At 39.7% G+C, this 26,905-nt stretch overlaps 1 protein-coding gene across 2 annotated transcripts; it reads right to left on the bottom strand.

Annotated features, from left to right (window-relative positions):
* Positions 1 to 1,069: 1,069 nt before the first annotated feature.
* On the bottom strand, positions 1,070 to 26,705 carry LOC142204900 (long-chain fatty acid transport protein 2-like). Of its 2 annotated transcripts, XM_075276226.1 has the most exons (11): positions 26,678 to 26,705; positions 26,030 to 26,485; positions 17,428 to 17,637; positions 9,935 to 10,093; positions 9,513 to 9,637; positions 8,032 to 8,226; positions 7,718 to 7,808; positions 4,745 to 4,943; positions 4,059 to 4,156; positions 3,575 to 3,705; positions 1,070 to 1,246 (listed from the first exon to the last, which is right to left on the bottom strand). In XM_075276226.1, exons 1-11 carry the CDS (start codon positions 26,703 to 26,705, stop codon positions 1,070 to 1,072), a joined length of 1,869 nt encoding a protein of 622 aa, XP_075132327.1. The 2 variants fall into 2 exon arrangements, with proteins under 2 accessions (XP_075132327.1, XP_075132326.1); XM_075276225.1 differs by lacking the exon at positions 26,678 to 26,705 and having other exon boundaries at positions 26,030 to 26,504.
* Between the last annotated feature and the right edge of the window lie 200 nt (positions 26,706 to 26,905).

A 26,905-nucleotide genomic window follows, 5' to 3' on the forward strand; every position in this document is an offset into this window, starting at 1 on the left:
CCATTTTTTTGCCTTCCTAATTATGTTTGTTGTTGGCTATTTGCCTTTTTATCCTTATTAATTTACAGGACTTCAGTCTGAATTTGCCATTGTCCCGTTCTGTGAGTGTGAACATACACCAAATCACTGGATCTCAAACTAGATGATCTGGCATTCAGGTGGTGCTCACTGTTAAACAAATAGTCCAATATAGTGCAAAAAAATAGAAAAAAACCAGGGCACTCACCAGCCAGTAGTAAAATTCACCAAACTTTAATAATCTTCCATAAAAATAGGCACTTGAACAGCATTTACAGACGTCTGTAAATGCTGTTCAAGTGCCTATTTTTATGGAAGATTATTAAAGTTTGGTGAATTTTACTACTGGCTGGTGAGTGCCCTGGTTTTTTTCTATTTTTTTTTTTGCACTATTTTCTAGACTGTTTTTATGGTTGTGCTTTTATTTGCTTCTTTGTTGTACCTTTGATACCATTTAATAAATACCTTTGAAACTAAACAATACAGTGTGTTGGTACCTTTATTGCTTGGTATAATCTTCTCAGTGAAAGTTAAAGTTGTGGATTTTACTGTTCTCTTGTTATTAAAGAGCAGTGTATGGTGAATGCTCAGATGACAGCGAAGTATAGCAACAAACAGAATTTTGAAAGCATTTATGTCTATTGAGAACTTTTGGTGAAACAACACTAGCTAAATCCACAGTACAAACAGAATACAGGTAGGCATTTGCCTAGTTTCCCTATAGGCCAGTAACATACTAAGCAGTGTATTTCACAAAGTATAATGCTTAATTAGCACAATAATCAGTACTGCAAACATATAACTTATGTATGTGATGTATTACTTTGTATCAGGGATGTTGAAGTGGCCAATTATGTCCAGTCAGCAGTTTTAATCTTTATTACATTTTTCACCCAAATTCTAAGTTAATATGACATATAAACCATCAAACTGATTAATCTGAGCTGGGATAATCTATAATTAAAGATATGATGAACATTGGGACAAGCATTGTTCTACGTAAGAAAATTCACTATTAAAGTATCAGCTATCTGTGCATGATCACATTGAATTAAAGTTTTAATTTTTTTTCTAGAATAACATTGTAAATGTGACTATCCAATGGCTTGTATCGCTTTTCAGTCTCATCTAAGAAGTACAATGGATCTTTTACACTCGCTGGATTAAAGCCCTCTTTGACCAGTTCCACTTTACGTTGCTTGTAGGTTCCGGTAACCTCAATAAAGTCCTGTAGATGTAAGCAATACTTCATTAGTTTAAATGGATGTTTCCATTACATGACAGAGATTGCACTTACTGCAAAAATGGCTGCTGCTTCAAAACAAAACAAAAAAATCCAATATCTCTCTGTAAGGAAAAAAAACATTTTATACTAAATGTCTGCTACTCTTACATCTGATTTAATGATATATGGTCTGTTTTATAGTTAACTTAAAAAAAACAACACAGCACTAAACCCTAAAAGTTTAATAAAGGAAGAAAAAACACAAAGAAATAGACAATAAAAAAAAAGCTTTTTTTAAATAAAAAAAAAAAAAAAAAACACTTTTCGCTGCATTTTTTTTCTGCAGTATTTTTTAGCTGGGGTTCACTATGTGGAGCCTTAGTCTTAAACTGGTATTCCCATCTACAGGATCATATTAAAACCTGTAGTTTAAATTAATTTAAAGGGAACCTTTCCTCCATAACTTGTCCTGATCCTATAAAGGCTCAGGTGCCTTTTTGGTCCTCCTCTATAATCTTTCTGTTGTAGCAAAGTGAAGTTATAAATGTTTGAAAGAATAAAAAGTCATATGTAAATTGACCTAAGTTGTCATGCTGAGCGGGGAACAGGTTCAACCTAGTCATGCTGTCTACTTGCTAATCACGCCTACTGAGCATGATTGACATCTCTGTCACAGTCCCCACACTCCATGACATAAGGGAGATGTAATCAATTTATAGTAGAAAAACCTTTAAAGAGGACATTTCACCACCTCCACGAAGTCCAACTCTATACATCAAGTAATAGGCTCGGCTCCACCAAATCTGGGACAGTTGGATCACCTTCTCTAGCCCTTACCGTATCCGAGTATTCAACGCTGTTTGTTAGTTTTGCTTCTTCATATGCTATTTAGGCTCTGTACAAGTAGTAGAAGACATTTCTCTCCCAAAACTCAAGCAATTGCTCTCCTCTAGTCCCAGATATGTTGTCCAGACTGTTATAAAAAGAGAGGATGCTCCCCAATAGTACACATGGCCCTCTCTAAACTTTTCAAATTTTGTTGCTGCCATCGATTCCTAAATGAGTTATGCTAGGTTCACACCAGCATTCAGCAGTCCGTTCCCAGGTTTCCGTCTTCTGCATGCAGAAGACGTAAACCTATCATGCTGAGTCCGGCCGTGAGCGGCGGTGAGCGTTTCATGCATAAAACGCTCACCAGCGCTAACGGCCGGACACCTTTCAAAGCCATTCAAATGAATGGGTATGAAAGAGTCCTGCAGCTTTCCGTCTCCTGCTCTGTTTTGTTCAGGAAACTAAAACCTGCATAACGGAGTCCTAGGGGCGCAGATGTGCACGAGCCCTTAATTACTTCTAATGAAATGGAAAAATGTCTAACTTTCATCTTCTGCTGTGTGTTCTACTGTAAGTAAAATATGGTTAAAATGAGTTAAATTTGGTTAAATTTCCAAATCTTTGCATTTTTGTTTTCTTTACATATTTTGCACAGCATCCCAACTGTTTTGTAATTGGGGTTGTAATATTTATGGCCTATCTTAAGGATATTCATTTGGTGGTCTAAAAATAGACCATCAATAGCAGAAAGTGGATTAACCCCTTTAATACGGAACACTGTGCACCAAAAATTTGTGGGGCAATTTTTTGCAGAAATTAACTCAAGTACCAAATAGCATAAAGATAGACTAAAAGTGCGTCATATTTTCAAACCGCATTAGACCCTTTGGAAAATCTGGTCTAGTCATAGTATGTACTGACTAAAGCCTAGACAGTATTAGCTTACATTCACATACTATTTATAATAGGCCACATTAGATAGGCTGCATTATATAGATGTGGCTATTCTGACCCTTTATTTGACGGTCTGTTTTAACAGTCCATCAAAAAAATAGTTTGTCCTATTTTTACCCGATTTCACAGATCCATCAAGAGTCAACTCTATGAGCAGCCTGTGACAACGGGTCGTGCCTAGATGCAAAACGGCTGTGAAAAATGTTACATTTATCCAAAGTTTCTGTGAACATAGGCTTAGTATATTTGCCCCACTGGCTCAGCGTTTGGTCACTTCATGCAATCGTATGTAAGCATAATGAATGCTATTTATATGTACACTAAAGAGGTTTTCATTTATTTCTTCTCTTTTAAGCTCTGACTAGTGTCGAGTCGAGGTTTCGATCTTTGTGAATATTATTTGAACATTTCTTATTCAATATTTTCCATGAAAAACAGTCGGGAAGTCTCCATACACATTAGTCATATGATTATTCAGGTATTTTGGCTAATATATTAAATATTCAGTATTACAGAATTTAATGGAATAAGATAAAATACTATTACCTGTAGCCTCACAAAACGGGGTCTGGCATAATTAGGCAAATAATCGGCCACCTTTTGGTACAGTGCCTCCCCATCAAATGATTGACCGTGCTTAAGCTTGATGGCTGCCATTCCAATTCTTCCTTCATGATCTAAAAAAGAAAACGTCAATGCTGATAAGGTGTGGGGGGTGTAATAAATTAAAAAAATAATTATATATATATATATATATATATATATATATATATAGAAAGATTTTACACAGTGATTAGCTATACATGTCAGACCCAAAATGACACACTGAGGGATCCTCACAAAACGAATCTTGTGAGGTCAGACCATCTATTCATCGCTCTGCTCAACAAAAAGGATATGTTTTTCTAATGTAAAAAAGCAAGCATATCGATAACCATTTTTACTATTAAAAAAAAAATCTATTATCTGAATCTATGAAAGACAGCAGAAACATGATATGAATGGAGCGTAAATACTAATTCTCACTTACAAGGAACTGGTACGCCATACACATTGGCTTCATCAATGAACTCAGTCATCCCTACAATATCCGCTACTTCTGTAGTTGCAACATTTTCACCTTTCCATCTGCAAGAGAATTAAATCCTATGTATAAGTTTATGTTAGCAATACAGCAATGAAGTCCGCAGGGGAAACCTCTGTGGGCTTTCTGTGAAAAACATTTTTTTTTGGAGGTTTGCAGCTCGTTGCGTGAGAACCCAGTAGAAAAAAGTGCTGCTTTTTATAATATCAGCAAAGTGAATACGATTCTGGCTAATCCCATCCACACACTGGAGAAAAAACAAATATTGTGGAAAAGCTGCGTTTTTGGAAAAAGCATGTATTTCTGAAAATACATGTCAATTGTACCTGTGGAAACGTGAGTGTTTTAGCTATAGATTTAATAAAGGGAAGAAAAACTACAAAAAAAAGTAGAAAGTCAATGAAACGGCTGCAGAATAACACAATGCGTTTCCAATATGTTTTTTTTTAGCTGTGGCTCAGTATTTGTGAGCATGGCAGGTTTCAGTTTTTATAGAACAATTCATAGCAATATTAACATAACACACTTGATCGATCTTGCCCGTAGAATATAAAATGTGAACTTCACTAAAAACTAGAAGTATTCTGAAGATAAAGCTTTTACTACTAAAGTAGACTAGGTTAATATCTTACCGAAAGGTATCTCCCACGCGATCCTGGAAAAAGACAAAGCCTTGTTTGTCTATCATTAACAAATCTCCTGAATTAAAATACAGATCTCCCTTCTTAAAGACATTGCGAAGTCTCTTCTTCTCAGTCTGTGACTCCTCTCCTGCATATCCCGTGAAAGGATTGGTAATTGTAATCTCAGATATTAGTAAACCAGTCTCTCCTGTGAACAAGTCGTAATAAACAGGGCAATGTGTAAGCACAGTAAAGGCATCTAAATTGTTATCGTTTATGCATGTGGATATAAGGCCAAGGACACGCACTGCATTATTCCTCGGTGTTACCAACTGGGACTTTATCCATTCTCTGTACATTGGTAATATAGAGGATGGAATTTAAAGGGGCTCTATCATTGGGAAAAGTAATTTTTAACTAATCACATACTTGCATAGCCCTAGAAAGGCTATTTGACACATACCTTTTGTATATTAATTGTATCAGTAGTTTTTGAATGAGCCATTTTTATTCACATGCTAATTAGCCCCCAGTGTGCACCCGGAAGTCTCAGCGAGCACTCCTTTCTCTGTTGTGTGTGAGAGCAGGTAAGTCTAAACAGGCTAAGGAATAAAAACGGGCTCATTCAAAATCTACTGAGGGAATTTACATACTAAAGGTAGGTGTGGAGTAGCCTTTCTAAAGACTATGCAAGGATGTGCTTAGTTAAAAATGAAATTTCCCAATGATCGAGCCGCTTGAAACATATTTAAAAAGACTTATGCTCTGGGAGTTGAACCCGTAGCATGTTATTATTGATGGGGGTTTTACCACCAGTTTTCATCGCTGTGTGCTGCAGCTGTCACTAAATAGTTAAAATGACTCAGTAATACTACAAAAATTGGTAGTGTAGTCTTGACCTAATTCTGCTCTGTGCTGGAGCTGTATATTTAGTACCAAGAGCAGGATGCCATCCTGTGCGGTCAAGAAAGCTTTTCTCAATACAAGCTTTACAAAAGGCTCGATTGTGTCCTGTTACTAAATATACAACTCCTGCACAGAGCCTTGGGTCTCTTTCACACAGACATGGTTTGATCCTTTTTTAAAACAAATAATGAAGAAATTGTACCTGCTTGGCCATATGGCATATTATTATAGGTAATTCTAGAGTCTGAACCTTGGTATTAAGAATTTGGCACGCTTCTTTTTTTAGAAATGCGATAAAGGAATTACTTTTTACACTCATTAGATATACAACCTTTCCAGAAATAAAAATTTATTTATTTTTTTTCATCCCATGCATTTTTGGTGGACGGTTAAATCCCGACAATATCCCGTAGTTCACATTTACAAAGCTTTTTGTATACTGATTAATGGATAATTCACTGCCAATACAGAAATATCTTCCCGCTAGTCCCAACCACTAGAGTTAATACTGTTTCAGTAATTCCTATAAAGGTGAATGCATACCTCTCAACTGTCCCAGATTCAGTGGAACAGTGCCGGATTTCGGGTACTGTCCCGCAGTCCCGGTCAGCGAAAGGTATGTCCCAAATTCAACTCCTCTGCGTCCTGAGAGGACACAGATGAGTTGAGTACAGTGGTGTAGTAGGAGCAGGCAGCTCCTTTCTCAGTACTGTGCCCCCTATGGGCTAGTTCACACGGGGCAAGAGGGGGCAGATTTTGGCACGGAATCTGCCTCAAAATCCGCCCCCTCACAGTCCACTAGCATTCTTTTTTCCACAAGCGGTTTGTTCCCGCTAGCGGAAAAAAGAAGCGAGCTGCCCTTTCTTCAGGTGGATTCCGCGGCTGATTCAGCACCTGCATCCACCTTGCGAAAGCACCCTCCGGACTAGGCCCTTTCATTTGGGCTTAATCCGGAGTGGAATCCCCATGTGAACTAGCCCTGTGTGCCCATAGGCCCAATATGATGACATTACGCCTGCAGCTCCCTGAACACTGCGGGACGATAGACTGCAGACTGCACAGCAGGGGAGCAAGGAGAGGCGAGTAAAAAAAATTTAAAAAGTAAGAAACTTTGGCAGATGGAGATGGGCATGAAACGGGGGGGGGGGGGGGGTGTGATATGAGGGAGATATTAAACTTTTGGGGCAGATAGAGGAGGATATTAAACTGTGGGGGCAGATCAAGGGGACATTAGGGGCAGATGAAGGTTATTAAACTGGGGCAGATGGAGGGGGCAATAAACTGGGGCAACTGGAGGGGGACATTAAACTATGGAACAGTTGGAGTGGGACATTAAACTTTGGAGCAGCTGGAGGGTGACATTAAACTGGGGACAACTGGTGGAGGACATTAAAGTGGGGGCAACTAGAAGGGGACATTAAACTGTGGGTGCAACAGGAGAGAGACTTTATACTGTAGGATCAATTTAAGGAATATATTATAATGTGGGGGGGTATATAATATTAGGGTGACTGTATGAGCATTATACTGTGTGGAGAGCACAAAGAGAAATATGGGAATGGCTGGAGTCAACTTAGAAGTTGGTGGAGCTAAATTAGCCGCAGCACACTAAGCATTGTGTCCCTCTTTCTATCCTCTGAAAATTGGGAGGTATGGTGAACGGGACGAATGGATCAGCATAGCACAACTGAGCTAATCTGTTTGCGTAGCTCCAAAATTATGGAAACAGCATGACCAAATGTGCTATTTTGTTTCCCTAGCTTCCATTAACCTCTATAGTGGCTATGGAAACAGAGCAGAGGTACTCACCTGTTTCTAAGTCCTGTCCTAGTGGTCGGGACGTGCAGATTGTTGTTCACATTTTTGCAGTGAATTGGGATTAACCCTTTAAATCGAGTGATTACTATATACAACAGAAGGCATTGTAGCTTATTATGTGCTTACTTGAATGTAGACATAGTGGTAATGAATGTTGCTAAATATAACCTTTCCTGGAACACCCCAGAAACTCCAAAAGATAAAGTATTATATCTGAACATATTTTGTATTTTCAGAATATAAAAAAAATATTTATACCCCTTACAACACGAATGCAATGTCCTGCAGCATCGCGGACTGGTTCATCCTTTTCCACATCGTATTTGATCAGTTCAAAAGGTCTCATGCGCTAAAATACAACAATTTCCAGAATCCGCTTAATATTATTTTTGTCGAATTTTAATTAACAACTTTCATTCAAGTCTAAATAGACAGCATATTAGTTATTTCTAAGCAACCAAACTGCTTTTATAGGATGTGTTTTGCCCAATTTTACTTGCAAATTTTATAAAGAATATACGTAAAGCCAATAAGTGTAATTATTACTTAATGAGTTTTGTTACACAACATACCCTTAGAAACCTGTTGCATCTGCCTATTGCTCCTTCTTTTCTGGTGTAGTTGAAAAAAAATGAATTTCCTTCTGTCGCGGCATAAAATTCATAAATATGTATATCACCAAAGCGATTAATGAATTCTTTCCAGACATCTATCCTTAGGCCATTTCCTAGCGCAAGTCGTACCTGGTGTTCTTTATCATTGTGTTTCTAGAACGAACAAGAAAAATGTGTACACTGCATGAATGTAAAAAGAACAAGTCAGATCATTATACAAATGTAAGGCAATTGATGTGGAATAGAAAGATAACTTCCAATAATGGCTTTGGCCGGACCTCCAATTGGCCTTGTATTGTAAAAAATTATTATTGCTGTAGTTGTGAATACATCCAGTTTTTATTTACTTTTCTCAAACAGAAGTTTCAGAGTATGCAGAGCCCTTTTTCAAATAACTGAGTAAAATCTGTCCTTAGTCTATTTCCTACCGCAAGTCGTACCCGGTGGTCCTTATCATTGTGTTTCTAGAATGAACCAGAAAAGCGAGTACATTGCATGAATTTAAAGAGGACCTTTCACCACCTTCATCAAGTCCAGCGCTTTACATCATTTAATAATTTCTGCTCCACTAATTCTGGCACAGTTGGAATTGTTTCTCTAGCCCCCACCATTATTGAGCAATAATGCTCTTAGTTTTGGGGCCTGATATGCTATTTAGGCTCTGTACTGTCGGGAGGGTGGGGTCAGGCAGGATCAGATAAGGGGTGTTATTCTGAGCGCTGACACTGGCTGCCTCTGATTGGAGCTCTGAGTCACACCCCCTGCCTGACACCGCCCTTCTGACATTACAGAACTTAAATAGCACATCAGACCAAAACTAGAGGGAAAATTCCAACTGTGCTGGAATCTGTCGAGCAGCAACTATTAATAGGTACTAAAAACTTGAATTGGTGGAGGTAGTGAAAGGTCCTGTTTAAAAAGAACCAGTGAGGACAATTTACAAATATAAAGCTACAGTATCTGCAACGTAATGTTTTCAGACATGTTCCTACTTTAGGTTATTGAGAAATGTCATGTGGACATTGTCAGTTCGAGGAAGAGCCCAGGTTTGATTGATATTACTTTGTCCACTGACTGGTGGTTACTTTAGTAGAGTAACATACTCTCCTAAGGTGTAGGCTGTTTCTTGATTTTCATAGTTTTCTCTAAAATACATGAGCAATATAAATAAAATTATTTTTTTTTAAAATTGGCACTGCTGCGTGTCCTGACAATTTTGAAAACTGGAGCTATGTGTCTGTAAATGGTTAAACCCAGGTTCACACAACTATGGCAGAAAATTAATTTCAGTGTACTGAAGGATCCCTAAATATAGACAAAAACAGGACCAAACAGCAATTCTCTTATCTTCCTCGCTCCTGTTTGCGTCCTGTGATTCTCTTGCTTGTTTCTAAGCAAAAATCTAAACAATTCATTAAAATGTATACAATTCTCCATACCTTAGGAGTGTTACATAAATATCGGAGGATCTCCCCAATATACTGGAAGGCTGTTACATTATATTTCCTGCAGTCATCCCAGAATTGGCTAGCTGAGAATTTGTTTCTTAAAACACAAGTGGCTCCTGGGTAAAAAAAATAAAGTATTAATTCCAAGTATACATCATCAATGAGTTTATTTGGTGCTCTTTGTGCATCCAAGATATTATTAGTTATCATACAATTAATATAGTTTAGTGGTCAGTGTCCATTATGGTGGTCTCTGAATTATGTAACTGTAATATAATAGGTCTGCATTAACAAGACCACTGGAGAACTTGACCTTTTGTAGTTAAACCACTGGATGACCAAAGGACTACATGTTAAAAGCTAAACTTGAACCTTTTGCTTTAGTTATTGGAAGAGGAAGAAAGGGAGATTACCTTGCTGGATACATCCACGGACTCCTATCATAAGGCCAGCACTGTGGTATAAAGGCAAGGTAATGTACAAAACATCATTACATGAAACTCCAGCCAGTGTACTTAATGAAGAGCTTATCAAAAGACGTCCTTGATTTATAACCGCTGCCTTGGGAAGACCTAGGAATAAAATTGTGCACTTTTATACCACTTAAATATAAGCATCAGAAATATAATGTGATATTACTGTTTATTTTCAGCATATCAGGTATCCCAAATTTTTGCTGACTATACAAATTAAATATTAGATTTTGCCTACAGTAAAGTAGAAGTAAAACCGAATTCAAGATGAAGTCAGAAATAATTTGTGTGTTTTTTAACGTTTTGATCTGTTAGGCCTCTAATGCATAGTGGGGTATTTCTGAAGACCATTACATTGTGCCCCACTCTCAATATTGTGAATGCTGGGGACAGATGCACCAGAATTATTACAAGACACTAGCCGCTTGACACTTATTAATTTTGGTGTATTGTGGGAGGTCCCTTTTCCAGAAATAAAGTCTATACTGGCGTGTATTTCAGGTATAAGTCACATTATTTATCTGGGATGTGTTACAGTAAATCTGATGGACTGAGATGTCCCGACCATGGCCTGTCTTCATAACCACCCTGCCCCATGCTGTTTTCTAAAAAGTGGTGCAAGAGTTGATAAAAATTGACAAAGTGGGAAACTTTTTGACCTAAACTGTAGAAACCGGTGTACTTAGTTTGTTTAGTTTAGACCAGTATTTTTTATAACTGTCATGCACACATATACAAATGTATAGATATAGAGGTAGGTTATTTCACACTAAATTGCCAAATGTAGTGCCAACCTGAAGCGACCATGGCAATTATGTTTAATGAGAATCTTTGTCCCAGATCTATCCAAGTGTATACTTATACAATTGTATGCATCTGCCAATGACTACCATTAAAAGGACAAAGAAACTTATATGGCTTCATATAATATTATATTTCTGCACACAGTTCAATGAAGCGATAATTTTTCTTAGAAATCTATATATCTATATAGGTACTGAGCTATTGTATGGAAATAGACTTACAACAACCAACACAAGAATTAGGTTTTGTAATTCATAAAGTAAACAAAGTCCAAATGTGCAATACAAATCCAAAGAGTAGCAGTTAAACATTAAAAAAGGAAAAACAAGAGTAAAAAGACAAATAGGGATAAAAACTACTGGTCCTTGTGAACATTTCAAAACAAAATGTTAAATTGGGAGATATTTCATACATTGAAGAAATGGCCATCGTTTTTCCACCCCATTCTGAATCTTTTCCAGCTTCCCGGTACATTGTAAAGAATAGTAAATGGTACCACTATGAAGAACAATTTGTCCTGCAAACATTAAGCCCTAATATGGCTCTGGAACGGCAAAATAAAACAGTTATGGGGCTTGGAAGGAGGGGCGGGAAGGGGTTAAAGGAACTCGGCTCTCTCTACATCTTAGGGTTGGTTCACATCTGCGTTGGCATTCCGTTTGGGGGAGTCCGCATGGGAACTCCCGACCAAAATACCAAACGTAATTGCAAGCGCTGTGCAGTAAAAGCACATGGATCCCCACAAACTATAATGGGGTCCGTGTACTTGCCGTGTGCTGCCTGCACGAATCATGCAAACAGAAAAGTAGATTGTGAACTACTTTCCTGTCCAAACGATCCCTGCAGAGATCTGGCTGCAAGCACATGGACCCCATTATAGTCTATGGTATCCGTGTGCTTTCACTGGCACACCGCTTGCAGTTGCACTCAGTATTCCATTCGGGGGGGTCCTCATGCGTATCATCGCAGATGTGAACAAGGCCTTAGAGAGCTAAACACATATCGTCTGTGGATGTGGGCTTTCTCAAATCCTTCTGTTCATTCACTTATTTGGTTACATTTATTAATGACCCAAATACTGCCAGAAAATCAGAGGTTGTCAAAAAGTTTAGTTAAGATTTAACCGGTTAAGGACCGCCGTACGTAAATTTACGGCCTGCGGTCCAGGTACCTAAAGACCGGACTATTGTCAAAATACGTCCTGTCTTTAGGTACCTTCTTGGCGGGGGGAGGGGTGCGGGGAGGACGGGGGTTAGGTGTTACTAACACCTAACCCCTTCCTCAATAACGTCCAGTCGGAACTGAGTCCGACTGGACGTTTTAACCCTTTCGATCGCGCCGTGAAACATCACGGCGCGATCGAAAGGCATCCGCCAGCAATTGAAGCTGATCGGCACCCCCCGCGGCGAGATCGGAGGGTGCCGATAGCAGTAAAAGGTAGTCTGGGGTCTGGCCAGTGACCCCAGACTGCCCGGAGCCCCCACATACCTGGTGATCCTGCCAGGACCTTCTGATGTCAGGCTGTGCGTCTGCACAGCCTGTCATCCTGCTACGGAATGCCATGTGGGACACCTGCAGGCTGTGTCTCACATGGCATTCTATATCAGCACAGTATTGCTGATTGAAGTGTCCTAAATGGACACATGAAAAAGTAAAAAAAAAATAAAAAAAAAATAAAATAAAGTGTATGAAAAAAATTAATAAAGTAATAAAGCCCAAAAATCCCTTTTTCTCTATAGAAAATGAATTATATAAAAAAAGAACTAAAAAGTAATAAAAACAATGCATATTTGGTATTGTCGCGTCCGTAACAATCTATACAATAAAACTGAAATAATATTTAATGTACACGGCGAACGCCGGAAAAAAAACCCGGAAAAAACTCGCTGGAAGTAATGATTTTTCGCCGTCTCACCTTACAAAATATACTATAAAAAGTGATCAAAAAGTCATATGCATCCGATAACAGTACCAATAAAAAGCGCAGGTTGTCCCGCAAAAAATAAGCCCTCAACCAACACTGTCAACCGAAAAATAAAAATGTTACGCCTCTCAGAAGATGCTATGCAAAAAACATTGATTTATGTCCCCAAATGTGTTTTTCCTCTGCAGAACTAGTAACACATAAAAAATAACATAAATGAGGTATCGCCGTAACCGTACCGACCCGCAGAATAAAGGACACATGTTACTTATACTGTACGCTGCATGGCGCAAAATTAAAAAAGTAAAACTCAATGCCAGGATTGATTTTTTTTTTTTTAAATCCAGCAAAAAAGGGTTAATAAAATGTATTCAATAAGATGTAGACACCCAAAAACGGTGTCATTACGAAATGCATCTCATCCCGCAAATAACAAGCCCTTATATGGCCGCGTCACCAGAAAAATAAAGAAAATATAGCATCTAATAATGTGAAGACAAAAGTCCGCAAAAATCGCCAAATTATTAGAACACAACTGGCTGCGGCAGGAAGGGAATATATAAGCGGTGCGAGCGGATATCAGGGGACACCCCAGATTTACAGCTTATGAGGGAACGGACACCAGAAGTGACCCCTAAAGTGACCCCCAGAGTGACTCCCCCAATCATAGGAGCTACTGGGACATAGTAGGGAATTTGGTGTCCCCAATGTACTCCGCACCGCTTATATATTCCCTCTTCGCCATCCGCTGTGCAGTCACGTCCGGGATACTAATACTCACTACACCCCCTGATAAATTCTTTGAGGGGTGCAGTTTTCAAAATGGGGTCACTCCTTTGGGGAATCCACTTTTCTGGTACCTTACAGGCTCTACAAACATGACATGGCGTCCAGATACCAAACATCTGAATCTGTACTCCAAAAGCCGCATCGCGCTCCTTCCCTTCTGCGCCCTGCTGTACGCCCAAACTACAGTTTATGCCACATGTATGACATATGTATGACACTGGTGTACCCGGGATAACGGACGTAATGTCATATGTGGGAATAAACTGATATTGGGGCACAGCCGGACACAGAAGGGAAGAAGGGTTATTGGGTTTTTGGAGCGCAGACGGTTTGGTTTTTGGATGCCATGACACTTTTGCAGAGCTGAAACGCCCTTAACGTGGAATCCCCTGATATGAGATGTTATTTTGGAAACTACACCCCTGAAGGATTTATCCAGGGGTACAGAGAGCATTTTTAACCCCCAAGTGTTGCTATAACTTATTATCCATAAATGAATACGAAGCTGATTGTGAAAGGTGAAAATGACCATTTTTCCTTTCAGTGCGTAATATGTTATGCCCGACTTGTATCAGAGATGAACGCTCTGAAAGCTGTTGTGCCCAGGATACCCACTTAACAGTTTTTGGAGTGTCTCTGCTGACATAAGTCGGGCACAACATGTTGCACACTGAAATGGCAAATCAGTAAAATTTTCATTTTTAACTTCTCTATCAGTTGCGATTTCATTTCTGGAAACTAAATAAATGCAACACTCAAGGGTTAAAAAAATCTCGCTACACCACTTGATAAATCCCATTAGTGGGCTAGTGTCCAAGATGGGGTGACATGTCTGCGGATTCCACTTTATTGGCAATTCAGGGGCTTTGCAAAAGTGGCATGGTGTGCTCCAAAAACCAATATAGCGCTCCTTTCCTTCTGTCCCCGGCTGTGCCCAAACAGCCATTTATACCCACATATGGCATTAAGTCCGTTATCCGGGGTACACCAGTGTCATACATGTGGGCATACACTGCTATTTGGGTACCCAGCAGGGCGCAGATGTGAAGGAGCAATATGTGCTTTTGGAGTGCAGATTTAGATTCTTCGTTTTTGGACACCATGTCACATTTGCAGAGACCCTAAAATTGCCCCTACAAAATGGGGTCACTTCTTGGTGAATTCCAGTTTACTGGCACCTCCAGGGCTCTGCAAAAACAACATGGTGCCCAGAGGGTCCCTCTAAATCTCTACCCCAAAAGCTAAAACGCACAGTGGTCCTTCCCTTCTGAGCCCTGCTGTGTGCCCAAGCAGCAGTTTACACCCACATATATAATTTTTTGCCCCTCGGGATGGCCCCTTAATAGTTTTAGGAGTGTAGGTCTCTGACAACACAAAGTGGGTGCAACGTATTGGGCACCGAAATGGCATATTTTTAAAAATTTCAATTTTCATTTTGTACATTAATTTTTGGGAAGCATTTTAGGCTCAAAATGATAATACCCCTTGATACATTCCTTGACAGGTGTAGTTTCTAAAATGGGGTCACTTTTGAGGGGTTTCCACTGTATTGGTACTTTAGGGGCTCAGCAAATGCGACATGGCACCTGAAAACTATTCCAGCAACATCTGCCCTCCAAAATCCAAATAGCGCTCTTTCCATTCTGAGCCCCAACATGTACCCATACAGCAGATTATGGCCACATATGGGGTATTGCCGTGCTCAGAAGAAATTGTGTAACAAACTTTGGGGGGATTTTAATTCTTAAACTATTTGCAAAATTAAAAATATGGCGCTAAATGGACGATTCATTGGGAAAAAAAGTAATATTTCATTTTCACGTCCCAATGTTAATAAAATCTGTGAAACACCTGTGAGGCCAAAATACTCACTCTACCCCTAGATAAATTCTATGAGGGGTGTAGTTTCCAAAATGGGGTCACTTTTAGGGGGTTTCCACTGTATTGATACTTTAGGGGCTCTGCAAATGCGACATGGGATCTGAAAAATATTCCAGCAAAATCTGCCCTTCAAAAGCCAAATAGCCCTCTTTCCATTCTGAGCCCCGCCATGTTCCCATACAGCAGATTATGGCCACATATGGGGCATTTCTGTGTTCAGGAGAAATTGTGTAACGAACTTTAGGGAGCTTTTTCTCCTTTATCCTCTTGTGAAAATTAAAAATTTGGGGCTAAATTGACAGTTTGTTGGAAAAAAAGTAATTTTTCATTTTCAAGGCCCAATGTTAATAAAATCTGTGAAACAGCTGTAGGGTCAAAATGCTCACTCTACCCTTTGATATGTTCTGTGTGGGGTGTAGTTTCCAAAATGGGGTCACTTTTAGGGGGTTTCCACTGTATTGGTACTCTAGGGGCTCTGCTAATGCGACATGGCACCTAAAATTATTCCAGTAAAATCTGCCATCCAAAAGCCAAATAGCGCTCCTTCCATTCCAAGCCCCGCCATGTTCCCATACAGCATACTATGGCCACATATGGGGTATTGCCGTGTTCAGGAGAAATTGTTTAACAAACTGTGGGGGGCTTTTACTCCTTTAACCCCTTGTGAAAATGAAAACTTTGGAGATAAAGTGACATTTTAGTAATTTTTCATTTACACATCCCAATGTTAGTAAAATCTGTGAAACAACTGTAGGGTCTAAATGCTCACTATACCCCTTGATGAATTCTGTGAGGGGTGTGGATTCTAAAATGGGGTCACTTTTGGGGGGTTTCCATTGTTTTGGTACTCTAGGGTCTCTGCAAATAAGGCATGGCGCCTGAAAATTATTCCAGCAAAATCTGCTGTTCAAACACCCAGTGTCGCTCCTTCCCTTCCATGCACTGTCGTGTGCCCAAAAGTCAGTTTATACCCACATGTGGGGTATTTCTGTGCACGGGAGAAATTGCACAATAAACTATCAGATGCATTTTCTCCTTTAACCCTTTGTGAATGTGTTAATTTTAGGTCTAAATGAATGTATTAGTGAAAAAAAATGAAATGTCTAAATTTCACTGCCATATTATTTTTATTCTTATGAAATGCTTAAAGGGTTAACAAACATCCCAAGTGCTGTTTTGAATAATTTGAGGGGTGCAGTTTTGAAAATGGGGTAATTTATGGGGGTTTCTATTATACAGGCCTTTATAATTACTTTCAGAACTGAAGTGGTCCCTAAAAAATTGGTTTGGAGAATTTTCTTGTAAATCTGGAAAATCGCTGTTACACTTTTAAGCCTTGTGACGTCCAAAATAAATTAAAAGACCATCAAAAGATGATGCCAATATAAAGCAGAGATATGGGAGATAATATTTATTCATGTATTTGGATGGTATGACTATCTGCTTGAAAAGTAGAGAATTTCACATTTTGAAAATTGCAATTTTTTTCAAATTTCCATCAAATTTCCTAGTTTTTTTTATAAATAAATGCAAAAATATTGATTAGTGTTTACCACTATCATGAAGTATAATGTGTTACGAAAAAAACAATCTCAAAATCATTTTTGTAAGTTAAAGCGTCTCAAAGTTATTGCCATTTAAAGTGACACATGTCAGTTTTGAAAAAAGAGGCCTGGTCTTTAACATACTTTTGGGCCTGGTCCTTAACCGGTTAATAGGCTATTTTACAAAGTTTCATATATTCACCTATGCTATTGATTTGTGAAAAGTTGCTTTATAATTGGAGGTATTTTTGGAGACTATGAGGGGAATAATAATATTAACAATTTACGATTTAAACAATTTCCCTTTTCTGTTCTTTATGCACCTCGGATAAACGTGCCAATGTTACTTTGGTTGGAGTATTTGCATCAGTTCCATTGGGGACATCAATATTAGTTACATAAGCAGAGGTGCTGAGCAGGACATGAATAGTTTAATCTTTAATAGTTTAATAATTTTTTAACCTGTTTAGTTTAATCTTTAGATGCTTTACCTGTAGTTCCAGAAGTGTAAATATATAGAGCCGGAGATTTCACCGTACAGCCTGATCTATAGGTTTCAGGAACAGGACCTTCAGAGGCAGCTTCCACTTTGTCAAGTAAAGATAAAACACCATCAGTAGGTGAATCTCTGCTCAGGTAGAACACCTGCACGCCATCTTTTACAAGATCTGGCATCACTTCTTCCACAGCTGTCTTCAGTTCTGGTAAAAATGAATAAAGAAATGTTTAGAATATACTGTATATCGTGTCTCAGAAATGGATCTATGACAAGCTAATACTGAAAAAAAAAATTGAGAGAAGTCCTCAGTAGTTGATACCTTTTTTAATGGCTAACTTAAAAATTTTCTGATGACATATTGATCTCTCGGGACTACTAGGTCCCTTCATCAGGATGGTATAACACAATTTCTGAAGTTAAGCATATATATATATATATATATATATATACTGAGGAGTGGGGTGTTAGATGCAAAATAGATGGAAAACAGAACATGTAAATACAAAGTTAAAAAAAAAACATATATATATATATATATATATATATATATATATATATATATATATATATATATATATATATATCAGTTCACAGGAAAGCTCTCTGGGTTTATTGCTTCTTTTGATCAGTGACGTGGTGTCTAGTTGTTGTAAAACGTCATAAAACCCTGTGCCTGATTTAATCCCCTTTGGAGGGTGTTGAAGGTCATCATGAGTTTAATCTCCCATATGCGGCGATCCTTTCTGTTTCTGAAATTCCCTCTTAGTACCAGGATCTTCATATCTTTGGTGATATTATGATTTTCATTGCAGAAGTGTTTTGGCACAGGGAGGTCCATTCTCTGTTCTCTAATCGTATGTCTGTGTGAGTTCATCCTCATCCTAAATGACTGTCCTGTCTCACCTACATACAGGCCCCCAGGACACTTGGTACACATTATTAAATACACCACTTTAGGTGTGCTGCAGGTGAAGTTACCTGGGATCTTGTAGTGTTGATCAGAGTTCGGGATCTTTATTTTGTCCGTAGTCAGTATGTGAGGGCATGTCTTGCACCTTTTCTGTCCACATGGAAATGTTCCTGTGTTGGTTGGAGGTGACAGTGAGCTGCTGACAACCATATTCCTGAGGTTTGGTGGCTGTGTGTAGCACAGGAGAGGGGGTCTGGAAATATGGATTTTAGATGGTTGTCTTTTTGCAGTAGTGGATGTAATTTGCATGTAATTCCTCTCAGCATCTCCAGGTGTGGGTTATATGTGACGACCAGGGGCACTCGATTGTTTTCCTGTTTGGTATTGTATTTTAATAACTCCGATCTTGGTATTCTCGTGGCCTGTTAATTTGGTTTTCAACTGTTCTTGGGTGGTAACCCTGCCTCAAGAATGTGTTTTTGAGGCCCCCAATGTGCTTGTCTCTGTCCACAGGGTCTGAACATATGCGATGGTATCTGATGGCCTGGCTGTAGACAATGGATTTCTTTATGTGTTTCAGATGAAAGCTATCCCATCTTAGGTAGGTAGGGCGGTCAATCGGCTTCCGATACAGCGATGTCTCAATTTTGTTGTCCTGTATCTTGATGACTATGTCCAGGAAGTTTATTTCAGAGAAGGAGTGATTGAGCGTCAGGTTGATTGTGGGATGGAACTGGTTGAATTGTTCATGTAACGTTTTCAGCGGTTGTTCAGACCCAGTCCAAATGATCAGGATATTGCAAATGAAACGGTAATAAGCTAATACTGGTGCATTTGCAACCCTGTTATGGTTTTGTTTAAGTTGTATACCTAGAACAAGTCACAGGGTACAATCCAGTTCTGAAAAGTCTTTTCTAAAAAACTTTGAAAAACATACCTGTTCTAACATGGCATGATCTGAACCTGTTCTAAGCTCTGTAATATGGCAATGCACAAAGAGCCCGAATACGATAAAACTTTCACCATAAAGTATATGTTCTCCTTTAAACAATGCTCTACTATTTACATACATGGGGGGAGTTCATTATTTTTTATGCCAGCCTGTCATACATAAGCCTGTATTTTTCAATGCATTACAATGCATTGTATTAATGATCAAACCCCCTGGGATTTAAGACCCCTAGGGGGTCCAATAATTGCAAGAAAAAAATTAAAATGAAGTAAAAAAACAAATAAATAAAAAATGTCAAAAATGAAAATCAAAAATGTTACCCGCGGGAAGGGGTTAAAGAGGTTAAACGTAAAATTTATATATCCTACTAATATTATAAATGTGAAAGTTTGTGTGTCTGGATGTTTGTGTATTTGTTCCTCAATCACGCAAAACGGCTGAACAGATTAGAATGAAATTTGGCACATAGATAGTTTGTAACCTCGATTAAAACATAGGCTACTTTTTATCCCAGTAAATGACATGGCTTTCCGACTGGTATGAATTTATGATCACATACTATATTACACTGTTCTTATCTCAGCTTCTGAGAAAGCCAGGGTTGTTAATCTCTCTGTTTAAACACTCAGCTAACCCTCAGTGGATTGTGTACTCACATTTGCATATTATCTGATCTGCTCAAGGCAGTGCTGACAAACTGACATGGGCAAACACCTTTAATCCAAATTGGCAGTTTGCCAATTTTAAACATGCCTGGAGAAAGAAAATCGAATTTGTCACAAACAACAAGAGCTATGAAGGTAGCCAGAAGTCAACAGAGTTCACCTCAAGCGGAGTTGAGGGGGATCATTGGCGCCAACAACACACTCATTATATGGTGTCCCAGCAAGCTGCTGAGATGCCGGAACAATCATGGGCATAGCGCGAGGAACGAGTTCAGTGGCATGCCAGCTTGACAGCTGCCGAAACGCTGGAGTAGGCGGATCATCAATGCCAACAACACGCTCATTATATGACATCCCAGCGAGCTGCTCAGATACGGAAACAATCACAGGCACATTGTGAGAAACAAGTTCAGCGGAAGGCTAGCTTGAGAGCTGTTGAAACACCGAAGCATGCGGATCATCAATGCCAACAATACGCTCATTATATGGCTTCCCAGCGAGCTGCTGAGATACCAGAACAATCATGGGCACAGCACAAGGAACGAGTTCAGTGACAGGCCAGCTTGATAGCTGTCAAAATGCCGGTGCCGGTGGATCATCAACACCAATAACCTGCTCAATATATGGCGTCCCAGCGAACTGCTGAGATACTGGAACAATCACGGGCACAGCACGAGCAACGAGTTCAGCAGCAGGCCAGCTTGACAGCTGTCGAAACACCGGAGCAGGCGGATCATCAACATCAACAACACACTCATTATATGGCATCCCAGCGAGCTGCTGAGATGCTGGAACAATCACAGGCACGGTGTGAGGAACAAGTTCAGCAGCAGGACAGCTTGAGAGCTGCTGAAATGACGGAGCAGGCAAACCATCGACGGCAGCAATTTGCTGAATATAGGCGGATCACCGATGCCAACAACCCGCAGACAAAGTCGCGGGCAGAGACTAGTATATATAGAGAGAGAGAGACCGTTTCTATCTGTCTGTCCGTCTGTCTGTTCTTTATGTCCATCAAAATGCCTGGACCAATCATAACCAAATACACAGGTACATCATGTGTCCGGGAAGGTTTTAGACCGGGTCTCAGCACTCTAGGACATACCATTCCTGAAATGCAGTATTCCCAAATAAATGACCTGCATTAGCCAATGCAAGGCTGAAAGTCTTTCACTCATATTCCAATTGCCATACACACGGTCACATGTGCCTTATCAGCCAATAGAAGCTCACAAGCGCTTAGTCTCCACATGAACACCGCTTTACTCCAGGTTTCCATAACAACCCAGTGATTTTTCTTAACTGGTGTATTAAAGGGGCAGGATGCTGTGGATGACACTGTTACACAAGCTCACATACACACTGGTTTAATCACCTGGATATTATTCTTCGCTGCTGTAGGTCAACTTTAGGTTTTGTTCACATAAAGGAATTTGCTGTGGATTTGAGGGTGGATTTATTTTGTACTAAACTGACCTCATGTTGACGATTATGATTGGATGATTACTCTACTTTTATGCTGCTGCCACCTTCTGGTTACTGCCATCTGCTGCTTTCTGCATCTTCAGACCTTCCTCCTGTCTGTAATTTTTCCGGTAAGTGATTTCAGTTTCTGAGTCTGCTGGGACTAGTGGTGCGCTGTGCATCCTGCGCTCTCTGAACTCTAATCATCCTGCCCAACAGTAGCTTCCAAGTCCATCCCCACCATCAGGGGCTCTGGTGAACATCTCTGGAGGGTCGGGTTTGGTGTAGCTCGGAGTGCGCTGGATGCTCAGTGCAGTTTGTCTGGTGCTGGGACTCACCATGTAGCTTGGTGCTGCATTTGATTCATAACACACATCTACTGAGTCTGGCATTTGAGGACAAATAACACCCTCGCTATATATAGAACACTGCAAAATCCCCTTTAGTTACTTCTATTATAAGAAAAGCGCATTAGAAATGTTTGTTGTACGTTTTACAAACAAACTGAGTTGAAACTTCTTTACTAGACTATGGACCACATCCATGGTGAATTACAATTTTGGTTTCAGCTTGAGACATCCAGTGGACTCTCTCTTACACAGTGACCGCAACGAATAAAGTGCATATAGATGTTCAATTTTGCTATCATTCACCCATTATGCACACAGTGAAAGGAATGCAATAAGACTAATAACACTAGTATAAGAAAATAAACCAGTATACCAAAATTAGTAAAAAGTCACAGCTTTTTGCAGTAAACCCATCTTGTGTGTCCTCAACCTAATATTCCGTTAAAGTATTGTGCTTTTAGCAGACTTAGGCTGGTCTTCCACTACCGTAATGATTTTACGGTCTGCAAGTTGCTGACCAGCAACACTAGTTGCTGATCACCAACATAGACACCGCAGATGCCCGTAAACTGCCGCACTGGCCCATAGAGTTCTATGGGCGAGTCCGTGCAGTGCTGGAATTCATGGCCATAACGGACACATTCTATAAATTGCGGACAACGGCTGCGGCCCAGCCACACCACGGATAAAATATCCGGTGGTGTAAGACTATAATGCATCCGCAAATGGTCCGCAATTGAAAACTCTCAATTGCGGACCATTTGCAGACATATATTACGGTAGTGTAAGACCGGCCTTAGGCCCCACGCACACGTCAAGTCATGTTCAGGATGCCGTATTGAAAAAAGAAGTCTATGTGTGCAGTGCTGCTGTATGGTGCACAGTACAATGAATAAAATGCAATTAAACTTTCATAAAATATATATCTTGTGTATCCATGAAGCTGACATATATTATCAGATCCATATGGCTATACTGTACAGCTTGGAGCTTTTACCTTTGCTTATTATTTAAAAGTTGCATTTACAGCAGATCTTTAATATGTAACTAGAAAACATTTGTATCACTTGCATCTAAGAACTTGGCCAGTTCACACATTACCTATACATTTCATAGGTTAAATGGTTGATAAGATAGTAAGAAGACACAGGTCTATCAATCCGCCTTATATGTCAAACATATTTCCCAAAAAAAAAAAGGAAGGAAAGGGAGAAGCCCAGAACCTCAGGATTACTGACATCCCTTGGGTTTTCTTTCTGAGTTGAATTTATGGATAGGAAGTATTTTCCCACCAGTATTTGAGCAGATAGTCACTAAGGCTCCATGCACACGTTCAAGTGTGCCATCCCAGGGAGTGTCTGCTGGTCCTTTCTGTTGTGATGAAAACTGAGCAGGTCCTATATTGTTCTGTGACAGTGTGGTGGAATGGATCAGAAGCCGCGGTAGACATGAATTCATAACGGAATGCACTGGGATGACACTAGGATGTCTCTCTGTGTGTTATCCGACTATATTCTGCTGCAAACTTGGCCCCAGAACAGATGCACGCTGAGTCATGTGAATGGGGTCTTACCCACTGATGTCTATGATTGGGTATCCCTAAGGGCCAATGTTACAGAGTACAGGTTACAGAGGAAAATTTCCCTTTGCAACTGGTGACAGTAATTGGTCACTGGGCAGCAGAAGAGTAACTTGTAGATTGTGGGCCCCAATGCAAAATTTGTAATGGGGCCCCTACCTAACGGATTTGGATGAAATTTGGCACATAGATAGTTTGTAACCTGGATTAACATATATACTACTTTTTATCCCAGTAAATTACTTGACTTCACGACTGTTATGAATTTATGTTCATATACTATATTAATCTGCTCTTGCTACCAGCACTATCAGCTAATTAGAGTTTGCTGACAAAGCCTGGTCTGTTATCTCACTATGTAAACACACAGATAACACTGAGTCCATTATGTACAAGGAACTGCATACACACTGACATGGGAAAACCCCTTTAATCCAAAATTCATTATATGGCATCTCAGCCAGCTGCTGAGATGGCGGAACAATCACAGGCACGGCGCGAGGACCAAGTTCAGCAGCAGGACAGCTTGAGAGCTGCCAAAATGCCGGAGGAGGCAAACCATCGACGTCAGCAATTTACTCAATATAGGTGGATCATTGGCGCCAACAACAGTCGTGGGCAGAGGCTAGTAGTAGTATATTTTATTTTCCAGAGTGAAACGGTCAGAGATAGCTTTAAAAATCAGCAGAGCGCTGCAGTGTTAGTCATACCTCAGCGCTGTTTCTAGGTAAGCCTTCCCATCCACCCTGTCTTTTGGCTATACATGTATTATATGTGTCACAGTTCGTTGTTGGCAGGGGGTTTGTCGCTCATTAACATAAGAGGAATACTGTACTTGAGTTTATGGTTTAACTGAGATGAGTTTAATATTTCAAGGATTATTCAGTTGTTTCGTATTATACATTTAATAAAGGTCGTGGCCAAATGTATTTGTCACCATTTCACTAAGTTGCAGTGTCAGTTATTATTTTATTTATATTTAAAGGGTTTGTCCAAAAATTACCGTACTTGCGAAGGATGCTGGAGAGGATGAAAAAAAAATCATACTTGCCTGTCTCTGACGCTCCAGTTTCTCCCACTGCTGTCCGATCCAGCACATACTGGGGCTTGTGCTGGCAGAAGTTTTTGACTGCTGATTGGCCTCAGTGGTCACTTGCAGACAGGATTTCCACTGGCATAAGTGTTGATTATAGATGAGCGATCACTATTCGAAACAGCCGATTCGAATAATACGCTCCCATAGAAATGAATGAATGTAGCCGTTTCCATTCATTTCTTTGGGAGCATGCTATTCGAAACGGCTGTTTCGAATATGTGCCCTGGACTGGACAGCGGTGGGGACAGGTGGGCATGATTTTTTTTCTCTGTTTCACCTTCCCTGGCCTCCTGCCCAAGTACTGAAATTGCTGGACAATCCTCTTTAAACATAGGTAATAATGTTTGGCATATAGTAGAATGTTATGGAATTCCATGGAAAAAACAAGTGATTTCGGTGTTAGTCTGGGGACACATGTAATAAACTAGAGACTGGCTAGCCTCCAAATCACTACAGACTGGGTCGCTGAGAACTAGGAGTGCAGTGAATTAAATGTAACCAAATCTCATCCACACCCTGCAGAAAAAATACAGCAGTGAGACATCCCATAACAGACTCAGCACATTTCTCCTTAGCCTTAGGCTGTGTTCACATCTGCACTGGAGGTCCTTCTAGGAGCCTCTGCCACAGTATCCATCGATTATGATGGATATAGTACTGTAATACTATTTTGTCTGGTACAACGCCAGACTTCTTTTATGGAATCTGAGGGGCATCGTTGATGTCCATCATTTTAGAGATCAAACCCTTGTGTAATTTTCTTTGCTCTGCCCTTATAATGCAGCAGAACTAACAAGACCCATGTGAATACAGCCTTACCATAATAAAAATCTAGACAATGTTCCACTACATTCAGCAACAGTAAATATGGGTCAGATATTACAGAAAGATGCAGGTAAGTTTTTTAAGACATAACTAAGGACTCTTTTTCTAAATGATGTCATTGTTGTTTCTTTTTAGCTCTCTCTTGTGTGCTCGGCAAGCACGGTCAAGGTAACAGTTGCTGGGATACCACAGGACCCTGGGCACACACAGTAGGCATCAGTAGGCACAGTAGGCAACAGGAGTGCCAGCTAGTGGAAATATGTCAGTAAAGTGAACAAACAGAACTCTATGCAAAAAGACAAGTAATGGATTTATAGAATGCGTATAATGTGTTTTACAACTTTACGTTAAACTGTGAGATACGGTGAAATTGATGTTAGAGAAAAACAGACATCTTGCACACCTACACACAGCTTGCACAATATTTATGTGAATGAATGGACTGTCGTACTTACAGTACAATAGATTGTGTCTCACAGTTCATAGAATATCATCTTCGTGATCAAGATTCATGCAAAGTACATTACAAAAGATAAGAAGTGACAGGTCACCTTGTCCATAGACAACCTAGTTGCAGCACTTGTTTCCATATAGTTTATTACCAATAATACTTAACCCCTTGAGCTTCTTTCCTGTATAAGCTCACATGCAGCTCTTTACATACTTGACCTACATACTTCACCTACCTGTATGTAGTTGCTAGAAATACTTTATTACGTATTATGATATATACTTATAGTAGATTTCTCTTACCTGGAGCAGTAATTAGCACTTTTGCTCCGCAGCACTTGAAACAATGAAGAAAGGACTTAGAACGTATGTTGTAGTTCATACAAGCCATTGGGCATCCTAATTTAGCTAGTGCCAGCCAAAGCCAGATGTATGCAGGCTCATTACCCAGGAAGATGGCAACACAATCACCTTTCTTCAGTTTTGCATAGTGACTTAGAGCCCATGCAGCTTGGTTGCTTTTCAGATCTATCTCCTTGTAAGTGTACGACTGGTCTTGATACAGAATAAATGTCTGGTTTGGTCTTATGGATACCTGTTTCAGAAACATATCCAACATGCCAAAGGAAGGGCAGGATTTAACTGCTTGTTCTATCTTCCGTGCATAGCCAATTGCTCTGAAGAAAAATCTGATGTCTTGCCATAGGTATGGGAAAAATATACGTTTTAGCATCCATAGTAATGGTAACCCGATCAAAGCTTTCTGCACGATAGCCATCCTGCACAGTAGAAAGTGTGAGCCTTACTGAGCAAAGCCTGATGTCAAACAAAGAGGCTGGGCAGGTGTGTGCTTTAGAAAACTATGGTGTACTATGAACTCTGAAAAGATCACATTTCATACCTTTAACCTTTTAACTACCTTTAACTAAAGGAATGCTATCAGTCCTGTACACAAAAATAAACACAAGATTATATACATTATATCTATATGTACATGCCTTTATACAGAGACGTAACTTAAAACTCCTGGGCCCTTTAAGGTCACGTTGCAGCAGTTAAAATGACCCTCCTCCCAAAGCTTCTCTATTTCTTTGAGACACTACCTGTAGCAGTGCCTCGTGCTGAACTCCATACCCTACAAAAATCTATTCTCCAATTTATTTGGAATGGCAATCGCCA

This window comes from Leptodactylus fuscus, chromosome 5 (assembly GCF_031893055.1).
Source record: "Leptodactylus fuscus isolate aLepFus1 chromosome 5, aLepFus1.hap2, whole genome shotgun sequence".
In the NCBI taxonomy this organism is placed as follows: Eukaryota; Metazoa; Chordata; class Amphibia; order Anura; family Leptodactylidae; genus Leptodactylus; species Leptodactylus fuscus.